This window comes from Bos grunniens, chromosome 19 (genome assembly GCF_055505025.1).
Source record: "Bos grunniens cultivar Pamir isolate PY7600 chromosome 19, Bosgru_T2T1.0, whole genome shotgun sequence".
NCBI classification, from domain to species: domain Eukaryota; kingdom Metazoa; phylum Chordata; class Mammalia; order Artiodactyla; family Bovidae; genus Bos; species Bos grunniens.
The window spans coordinates 26,564,031-26,574,982 of NC_141183.1; the positions used below are offsets into that span (position 1 = coordinate 26,564,031).

At 46.9% G+C, this 10,952-nt stretch overlaps 1 protein-coding gene across 3 annotated transcripts in view; it reads right to left on the reverse strand.

Annotated features, from left to right (window-relative positions):
* FAM117A (family with sequence similarity 117 member A) overlaps positions 1–10,823 on the reverse strand; it is a 42,404-nt gene extending 31,581 nt beyond the window's left edge. For all 3 annotated transcript variants that reach the window (XM_086355474.1, XM_086355476.1, XM_086355477.1), the window contains exon 1: positions 10,576–10,823. In XM_086355474.1, coding sequence (XP_086211600.1) covers positions 10,576–10,771 — 196 coding nt within the window. In that variant the 5' untranslated portion in view covers positions 10,772–10,823. The remainder of the gene's footprint in view (positions 1–10,575) is intronic.
* Between the last annotated feature and the right edge of the window lie 129 nt (positions 10,824–10,952).

Consider the following 10,952-nt stretch of genomic DNA (forward strand, 5'->3'; position numbering starts at 1 on the left):
GACCCCTCTGCTGGGTTAATGTGGAGCACAGACTGGGCTCAGACACATGGTAGCAGGCACCCAATGGCTCTCAGAATCTGATGCCAACCTTGTCCAGCTCAAGCAGCTGGGACAAGCTACAGTCTCCTACCATAACGGTCAACACTTGGGCTCAAATCCTGCCTCAATGTGCTACATGAACTCAAGACGAGTCACTTAACTTCTTTGGGCTTCGGTTGTTCTTTCTGTTAAATGGGAAGAATAAGAAATGTTACAAGGATGACAGAAGAAAACTTCCATTCTAAAGAACTCCTGATACAGTCAAATTAGCCTAGCATTTTTCAAAACTTCTTATTTGGAAAGCATTTCAAACATATAGATGTGAGAGCAAGAACAGGACACAGAATACCCATACGCCCTCTCCCCAGATTTGCCTGATGTTAAACATTTGTCCTGTTTATCATTTGCTTTCTTTCACACGCACTTTTCTTTACATACACACTCAAATACATGCTCTCCTACAGTCACATCCAGCACCCACATGTTCTCACTTAAGCAAACGTGAGTGTGTGCACACACACACACACACACACACACTCACATCCAGCTACACAACACATACTGTCTTTTGTTGGGTTTTGTGTGGTGGTCTGTCTAAACGACCGGGGCGGGGGCGGGGGGGGCAGTGCGGTTCGCAATGAAGAAAAAGCCAAGTGGGGCATGCTACTTGGTGATAGGTCCACAGCCCCACTCCCCACCTCCAAAGCAAAAGTAAGCACTCGCATATTCTGGCTTAGAGATGAACTGTTACATGGACAGGGACCAGAAAAAGTACTATTTACATAAGACAGTTGGTTATCTTTTTCTTTTTCTTTAAACAAGAAAAAAACACACAAAAAACAACAACAAAAGGATTTAAATGAAGCATGGAAACAACTTTATTATATAGAACTATATTTATATTTGTTATAATGGGGCTTTACCTATGCAGTTGGGAAATAACTGGGAAAGAAAGGTTCCACATAAGCATATGGTTATTAGAACATTCAAGAATTCTATACAAAATCTGGCTTTGTAAGAGAAATAAGGAAGTCAGAGCAGCCCAGGCAGTCCTCCATGATACCACATCCCTAGATGGAGCTTACTCCTGAGTTCAAGTCCCTGACAGTCCCCTTATTGGATACACACTTGTCTCATAAAGGCACTATCGGGTATCACAATGAATCCACTCCCAGTTAATCTAAAGCTAGAAGAGAGACACATTCAGGCAGGACATGGTCAGGGTGGTGGAGGTCTGCACCAGTCATCCCCTATATGGAGGACTAAATTGTCATCTAAGCCGCAATCCCATCTGTACCTATCTCCCCACCATAGGAATGCACCACCCACGTTTATCTGGGTGCTTTTGGGGGATTCCACACTTACACACAAGAAAGACACCCTTCCCGTAAGCTCCACCTTAAGAATATCTCCTTGACATGGGTCAAAGCTCAGCAACCATAACCATGACTCCACAGAGGTAGGAAAACTCTGCCTCTCGGTTAGCTTCTCATTCTGCATGGAAATTGCATATTTCAAACCAGTTGGAAACACTCAAAAGCTGCCACCATATCACACATATAATGTTGCTACCATCAACTTCCAGTCAGCCACATCAAGTGGACAGTCACTTATGGGGCGTTAAAGGAACAGATTTCTCTGCAGCCCATCTTCCTAATTCTCTCTGGTCAGTTAAACATACGAACTTTTGCTCCTGGTATACAGATTTGTGAGCAGAAGGGAAACAGGCTGGATGTGTGTGGGCAGGCAGCACAGGATGCCAGCCTGGAGGGAAATTCCTCACGGGCTCTCTACACGTAAGTGGGAAGAGCCCTGGATCAGGAGCAAAAGGACTTAACTAGTCACACAGTCTTGGGCAAGTCACTTCCTCTAAGGGCCTCAGTTTTCCTATCTGCAAAAACAAGCAAATGCCACCTGCACTGCAGGTCTCTGACGAGAATAAAGGAAAGGCATTCAAGGGTACCGACTGCAAGCAACGAGAAGCTAAACATGCAGAATGCACTGTCACAACTAACGCTACCCACATTCTCAGCTTCCCTGAAAAATCCACATGGATTTTGGGGCTTTCTGGGGTTGGGATCCAAACTTTCTTTCCACAGAAGCAGCTGCTTTAGCCTTCTGTGAAAAGAGAACTCCCCAGGATAGAGGTTCTAATGAGAAAGAGTCCAGGTGCTGCCTCCGGCATTAAGATGTGCACACACCACATGGATGGCCTTGCATGGGCCTCCCCTCCCCAACCTCAAAATCCAGACGACAAAATATTGTGAAAGCTCTCTGGTTGCATCCCTCCGTCACGCCAAATGCTATCCACTCCACTCTCAACTCCAATTTGTGTGTCATATCTGATGGGCATGAGTTACAAGACAATCGCCAAATAGGGGCCAGGCATCAGGTTCTCAGCCAGCTTGCAGGTGTGGGGCAGGGAGCGCACGTGTTATCAGCTGCGGTCCTCTCAAAGTTGTGTGGGTGATCAAACACACACAGAGCACAGAAAACTCTTAAAGGGAAGCAGTATGTGGCAGTGGGGTTGGGGGGTGGAGAAGAAGGGAGGAGGGAAGAAGCTGCTTTTTCCCCCCTTATAATCACATTTTTACTCTGTTCAAAGTTACCCCTAGCTGGGCAGGTTTATGAAACCATTTTGACTAAGCCACCAGGCCTGCAGTTTGGCAGGAGAACACAGGCTCGACACATGACAGTGTAGGTATCAGGGCTTGGAGAATGACAGTGAGCATCTCTTTACAGTATTTCCCCCACTTGGTGGGGAAAAGAGAAGAAGAAACAGCAGTGCTTTGTATTAATATAAAGGATGGTGCCTGGGTTGGGATGGGAGCTTCTAGCCTGATCACACCTCTGGTCACCCTAAAGCCAACAATTTTGTCTAGCCAACAAGCTAGACAATTCCGTTCTTTAGCCCAGAAAAGCTGCTAATTCAGATTCTGCTTTCCTTATACATTATAGCACTCCTAGGAATTTGGTGCAAATCCACCTGGAATCAAAGGACATCCAGCCTTCATCCTTGGCTTCTCACCCATATACACGTCTAAGCCTAAAGCCAGGTCATCTGGCTCTTTTACAAAATCACAACAAAATCCTAAACATTGGCTGTTTCCATGGATCAACCCGGTAACTAACCACCCAAGCTCACCCTCTGGCTTTCAGTGTGTGGGGGAAAGAGAATCTACAGGCCTAGCAAAGACATCCATGGAAATGCCACGTCTTTGCCACCAGCTGGGCTTTGAGCCCAATAACCAGGATGAATGGGAGACCAGTGATTGGAAGAGAGAGAACACTAACACTTCAGGAGGGGAGGGGGTGCCTTGTAAGTAGCTAAAGAGAGTGTGTGGGGACCAAAAGTGGGAAAAACCATTTCAAATGAGCCTGGGGAAGCGCGGCTCACTCCCCCTCCCCTGCTCCCTTTCCAGCAACTCCATCCAACAAGTATTTATTGAGCACGACACTCCCCAGCTGCCCTGGCCCTCCCTCTGCAAAAACACTCAAATCTGTTCAAGCTGCAGGGTGAGTTCCATTGCACTTGAACTTGAAACATGAGGTGCCTATCTTTTAAAAAGGCAGGCACACAATTTTCAACATGGGGCAGAAGGGCCTAAAGAGATTTGAGAAAGTTAAAGAGCACAGCTGACCAAACAAGGACACACTAATGCCACTTTCAAAAGGGAAGGGAGAGAGTAAAAATTTAATTTAACCGTAGGGAGAATAATACACCGGCCAACTTAAAAAAAAAAGCCTACTAGAGACATCTCAGTAATTCTCTAATTAATCCTACCTAACTCTAAATATTCCTTCATTTTGTACCTCCTCTAGCTTGAATTTACATTTTATTCACCAGTGCATGTGTTAGTAATTTGCTTTCAGAGCTGTATGTTTAATCCTACCTCTGCCTCTTAAGGAGGTTAGACCTCCATGCTCTCCTGCACGTTTTTATTTAGGATCGGATGATGAAGGAGGCAAGCAGCAGGGCAGGTGGTAAACGAGAACTACACTTGTTAACAAAGTTCCTCCTGGGAAAGCCACCCGCCATTTGCAAGATGGGGCACACAGGTCAGAGAAGTGGCGCCCCAAACTACCACTCTGCCTGCGAAATCCTGCCAACTCTAAGTCACAGTTGGGCAGCGTCGGAGAGAAAACTCCCCCAACCCTAAAGCCTGCCACTTCAGATCATCCAAAGCCCTCGGAGGTATCTCCCCAGCACCCCCCCCCCCCCCCCCCCCGCCAATCCACCCTTCCAGAATGTGGAGCAGAGCTGACCCCAAGGCGTTCACCACCCCTGGTGTCAGTTGTCTGAGTAAGTGTCTGCACACAGCCCAGACTTTCGTTCCAGGTTCCCCAGGGGCTGGAGTTAAAAGTTTTCCTATTATGAAATACTTTGATAGCATTCTTTTAAGTTCATTAAAGCCACCCTTGATTGGCTGTGGTGCTCGCACAAAGTAAAAGTCAACTGAAGTATATTCAGAGCCTGAGGACAAATACTTAAATAACTCCAAGCTGGGCATTCAGTTTTGTAGCAACTCTGAGGAAAAGTGTGGAGAAAAAAGCAAAGTGCCAGGAAGAGTTTTCAAACCCAGGAAGTTCAGTAGGGACCATGAGCCGGAGGCCTGGCTGAGAGCAGCCAGCTGTGGAGAGCCTCCCTCCAGACAGCTGTTCCCAAGAACAAGAGCCCCTTCAGTTCCACACGACTGGAGAGGAACTGAAGCACAGATCATTTATAACTTTAAACATAATCCCAAACTCTTTTCTGAGATCAGGATTTGTTTTGGACCCAACAATGTGACTAGTTTGGCTAATGTTTGGTTAATTCATAAAGTGGCAAACCAAATAACAGAGCCCGCTGTGAAGACTCAAATCACCAGATTTCTCACTCATCTTTTCTCTGCTTTCACTCTTCCCTGATTCCTCTTCTATCCATCTCAGAGGGTGATAAAAGATGAGATAGCCCCATCTCACCAAACTAACTTGCGGGTAGCGACCCACCTTCACTCTGAAATGGGAAGAAACACAAGGCTTTCCCTTCCAGCCCTTTCAAAGGGCTCCAAGCTGCCTGTGGAATAAAAGCAAGCCCAGGTAAGTCTAGTAAAGCTTTTGTGCTAGTGTCATATAGCATGTGATATATATGATAGTGTCAAAAAGAACTCAAAATGAGACCTGCCCCCAGAACATGTCACACCCTAAAATAAAATCTGAATCCTTTGGCATCAAGGCTCTACATGAGGACTGTAAGAATCCAGAGCAGGATTAAGATCCGAGGGATCCATTAAGATCCAAGGGATAGTGTGGCCTTGGTACCCATCACATCATTCATTGTAAACTGGCAGAAAATGTAGGTGAAGTGTTCTTGGACTACTAAAGCCACCAACCACTCTGGCAACACTCATATTGCCAACACAACTATGAAAATTTTGCAATCCTGCCTCAAATTTTCTAGACGATAGTCTATATCTGGAACCAGAAAGAACAATGTCCTCTTACTGCCACACCCCACCATTGTTCTCAGCCTTTCTCCACTGACCTCAAATAGTTTGAAAAATCCTCACTCTATGTTACCTAAGTGGAGAGCTCCCCATATGGATAATCCTTTGCTGTACAAAATACTGAATAACACATGGACCCATGCTTCTCTGGGTACCAAAAGGATAAGTAGTTAGGAATTGTGGCCCCCAATTTCAAGGATGCCATCACTGGTGATAACATTTAAGAGTCAGATACTTCAACAGTGCATTTTGCTGACCATGTGCCTCATGCTAGCAAAGCTGTCAAAAGCAAGCTAGCAGTGTCAGGCTGGGAAGTGCTTCATGTTTAATGCCTCCCAAACAGAAGCTGCTTCAATCACAGGTTTTTAAAGGACAATTGTAGCTCTTAAAGGATTTTAACTGCAGCCCCAAGCTTCTTTATAGGCAGATGGCTCTGTGGCATAGAAAAGTTACACTCTATTCTAATCTCCAGGCTGTTTCTAACACCAAGGTCCAGAAGGACCATGGTCTGATGAGGGTCGCTAATAAGCAACCTCCTTTATTGTTCCATACCTCTCCAAACACCCATCCCTAAGGACGAAGTTTACAAAAGCATGGCAGGGAAAGAGAGTTTAATAATTACCAATAGCACTGCTAATAACAATGCTGCTTTACATTCACTGAGACGGCCATCGTGGAAAACCTGATGGACATTTGCCTCTATGTCCCTGTGGGGAAGTCAGTATCTGAGGGCAACGATGACTATGCCACCTCTCAATGATCTGTTCAGAAAAATAAAAGGTAAGGAGAAGAATCCAAAACAGGAGATAAGCCGAAAGTAATTTCCATCTGACTTTGAAATGTGTTCACTGCAACTGTGGGTTGTTAGCTTTGGAAGGAGGGTAAGAAGGGAAGAGATGCAAATTTGTGTAACAGTTAAGCTTTTATGTAAATCCAAACTAGTTTTATCTACTGAACGCGTCACCTGACAAGGGTGGGGGTGAATAGCCTGGGTTTACATGTGCTGATCTTCTATAAAGATTGAGAACTGACTAGACGTTGACAATGTCCCTTTCTTTTTCCCTAAAATATGAGTGGGGATACAGGCTTGACTTTTCTTTGCTCCCTTAGGATTTTCTGCAGAGGTATATACTACATACATTTGAAACTCGTCTTTACACAGTAATATTGGTCAGGAACATTGTGGAAGACAAGGGGTAGGCTATTTTTTTTGTTTGTTTCCTGAAAAGTTCACATAGTAAATACTTTAGGTTTTGTGGCTATTTGGTCTCTATCAAAACTACTCAACTCTATCACTGTGCAAAACTTCTCAAATTTTGCCAATGTGCAAAACAGCCACAGACAATACATAAATGAAGGAGCATGGCCGTATTCCAATAAACCTTTATCTACAAAACCAGGCAGAAGCCTGGATTTGGTCTGCCGGCCATAATGCCAAGCCTTGGTTTAAGAAGAATCTAGTGCGCAGAGGAGATTCAGAGGCAGCATTTGGCTCCCCCGGCACCCAGCTGGCCCGTGGGGCTGGTCTTCTAGGGAAGAATTTGCAAACCTCAATTGAACATTAGCTTCATTTTCAGGACATGGAGACAGAGACAGAATAGGTAAGACTGGGGCCCAGAACAGTTTACCTCCTAGCCCCATTTTGTTCAACATCAGTCTGTCCTAGAAGAACTTAAAAGTCAGCAGACTCCAATTGACATAAGACACAAACAAGAATTTAATTAAAGGAGAAACTGCAGTAAGATATTTCTCCTGGGTTTCTGCTACCTACTAGGAGCTCTTAGCTTCTTAAGAGTTGATCTTCATTTTTCTCTCCACTCTTCTGCCTTCCACACCCCCTGCCCAGGCTCATAAAAGTCCAGGCGTCTTCACTTTATGAAGACATCCCTTAAGGATGAATGGCCACAGAAGGTAAATCCTTAACCCCTCCTCTTTTAAAATACATCTAGGACTTCCCCAGTGGCTCAGTGGTAAAGAATCCTCCTACCAGGAGACACGGGTTGGAACCCTGATCTGGGAAGATCCCACATGCCACCGGAGCAGCTAAACCCATGCATCACAACTATTGAGCCTGTGCTCTAGAGCCTGGGAGCTGCAACCTCTGAGGCCACGACCCGTGGCTACTGAAGCCTGCACATCCTAGAGCCCATGCTCCCACAACAAGAGAAGTAACACTGCAACTAGAGAATAGCCATTTGCTGCAACTACAGAAAAGCACAGACAGGACTGAAGATCCAGCACAGCCAAAAATAAATAAATAAATGAATAAAATAAACAACAACATCTGAGATATCTTGTCAAGAACACAACAGGGTGTGTGGTGGAGAGATAATTGCACAGCCCTGAGCAGTACATCACTTTGAGATGGGAAACAGAAACAGTGACGACACAATTGTTTCTGAGACTCAGTTCCAGCTCACGTTTTTTTAAAGCTGGGTTTCAGAGCCCTCTTTAGAAAGCCCATTTTAAAGGATGAGTGAATAAAAGTGTAAGGAGAGGCCCTGAAATTCTGAAACCCGCAGTACTGGTTTCAGACCAATATGGGTTTGCTCTTTGAAGCCTGAAAAGGCAACGTGCTCTGGCCAACAGGCTCTCACCTTGGCTGGGTGGAGAAAATAACAATATAAGCAGCAGCAAACACTGCAGAGTACCTTCTACTTGCCAGGCACTGTTCTAAGCACTTTACAGCTATTGAGTCATTTGATTCTTATGATGTAGGTATTATTATTCATACTCTACAGATGAGGAAATTGAGGCACAGAAGTTACTTAACTTCTTCTAGGCCACTCAGCTAGTAAAAAATAAAACCTGGATTTGATACCCAGGTAACTCTGGCATCCAAAGCCATTCTCTTAAGGGTTTATGACCACTAAGCATTTCCTTCTATCACATACACCCTTCGGGCCCAGAGGAAACCACTTCTGCCACTTCTCAAGGCCGAGGAATGGAAAAAATCTGAACACACATAAAGGTAAAAGTTAATATGCAGAAGACCTGATGCACTCCCAAACCAAAGGCCAGGGACATTCCTTTAATGTTTGGTCACAAATAAGTCCACAGGCTCAGGCTGCGCTTTCCTCTCTCCTGCTTCACTGCAAACCTACAAATAATCCCACTACAGACCAGGTAAGTGCCTAATTAGTAGTGCCTCTGGGATACTAATAGGTGGAGGAGAAACAATCCTTCAGCCCAATCTATAAGCAATTAATCACTCAATCTGTCTTAAATAATCCAACAAATCATGCAGAGCTCTAGCCTCCTATGTTTTTTACCAGTATCTTAGGGTACCTGGTCCTAAAAAAAGGAACTGGCCACGTAAAGAACTCAGTCATCCAAAGCTACACTCTTCTTTCCACAGTATCCAGCAGTGTTTGTCCTTTTAATGTTAGTTCTATAGTAAACACAACATAACTGCTCTTAAAATATAACTGTTACCAGCTTTCCAACTACTACACAGGCAGGCTTTCTGCTGATGTCCACTAAAAGTGACTAGGTCCTGGTGCTTGCTGTTCTACTAACTTCCCTGACTCTAAGGAGGCACAAACAAAACCAACAGGTTTGTACTCTTGTGGTTTGCTTTAGAGCAGTTCACGATAGGCCTGAGTTTGTCTGGGCATTGCCTTGCTCTACATCGTCAGATTCTAGGCATACTTGTACTAGTTGGTTACCATCTTGCTACCAGATTTGACCAAGTTTCTGTGTTCCAAGATGCAATGCTAACATTTACAGTGAAGTCCAGACAGATGAAGACTTTCTAGTTCAGAGACCCTCTTAATTCCATTCCTACCTAGGAAGGCACCGTAGCAACTACACTTTCAGGAGGGGCTGGAACTAAGCTTAGTAATCACAAAAAGCCTGAGAAACTCTGGTTTAGAGAATGTCATTAACCATCAGATGGCAGGGACTATGACTTTTGTACATTTGGTAGACCCTGCGGCTTTGGAAGTGTGCAATGATCTTTTCACATCTGGTGTGAATCAAATATAAGCCTCACTTTCAACTTATGGCCAACCTCCTCATGCAAGTAGGTTCCTTCTCCCATTCCTAACTGCCTGCATTTGCAGGGGATCCATTACAACTTTGAGTGTGAAAGCAAGGTTAAGCTTGCTCTTTGCCAACCACATCCACCACGTTAAGCTGCTATTAAGACATCTTTTTGGTGCTGTTGAAAAAGTGGGAGTATTTGCTACACTGTACTTGATTGTAGCCCTCACCCCACTGCCACGTTGACCGACAAGCTCAGGACAAAACAGCATTGGTGGGGAGAGAACGGAAAGGCAGTGGGCAAACTACCCAGATCCTACACCTCCACACACACGCGCGCGCGATGGTTGGAATGAGACAACCATATTAAGCAGGTTTGTGATCTGGGAACATACAACTTTTGGGCCATACCAACAGGAACGTAGGGAGTAGGAGCGGAGCGTTTGTATGGTGGTAGAAGCCGTTAAACTTATTCCAATGGCTTAGAAGAAACAAGCTCCAGGAGGTGCCATAAAGCGAAGCGCATATGAAGTGGTGGGAAAAGGAACTCCAGAGCTGCAGAACGGGATGCTGGGGCCAAACTCAAGTTGGAGAACTAACACATGGCTCCACGGGGCTCTCTCCATGCCCCTCCCCCTCAGCGTGCAGATATCCAACGCCCACCGGCTCCCCGCTCCAGTGCAATCCCTGCATAGGGCGCCCCCATCACGCGCCTCACACCTCGCTGCCACCCGTGCATCTTCCATTCACCCCCACACCACATCCCTGCCCACATTTCGGTTACGCCCCCAAAGCCAGCCTCCATCTGCCAGGACCTTCCCCTCACCTCCCGGCCCGACTCCCCTGCACTATGTCCCGGCGGTGCACTCCGCGTTCACCGCTCCTCGCTCTCGCTCCTTCCGTCCTCGCAGACTCTCCGCGACCCCCTTTCTCTTCCTTCGCCCCTATTCCACTTCCCCCTTACACTTTTCCCCCTACCCCTCCCCCCGACACGCGAGCCACCACCCCCCCCCCTCCACCCCCGCCAACGGCTCCCTCAGCGGCACGCACTCCAGGCCCGGCTCACCTGCGCGGCCACCCCCGTCCCGGCGCTGGTGCGGCTGCTGCAGCTGGAAGGGGACGGTGGCCCTGAGCGGCTGCAGACCAGCCCGGGGGGAGCCGGCAGGGACTGGAGGAGAGCAGCCCCGCCGGAGCCCCCCGGCCCCTCCGCGACCCGGCCCCCAGGCACCTCCGCCTCTGCCGCCTGCTGCGGCCCCCGCCATCGCCCTCCCGCCGGACCGCTCGCCCGCCTCGGACCCACAGCGAGCCCCACACAGCCCCCAACCCCCGCTGCAGCTGCTTATCTGCCCTACGGGGCGGCGACCGGCCCCCCTCAGCCCAGAGCCCTCATTGGCCTACGGATCCCCAGACCCCTCCTCCCAACCAATCCGCGGCTTGATCTTC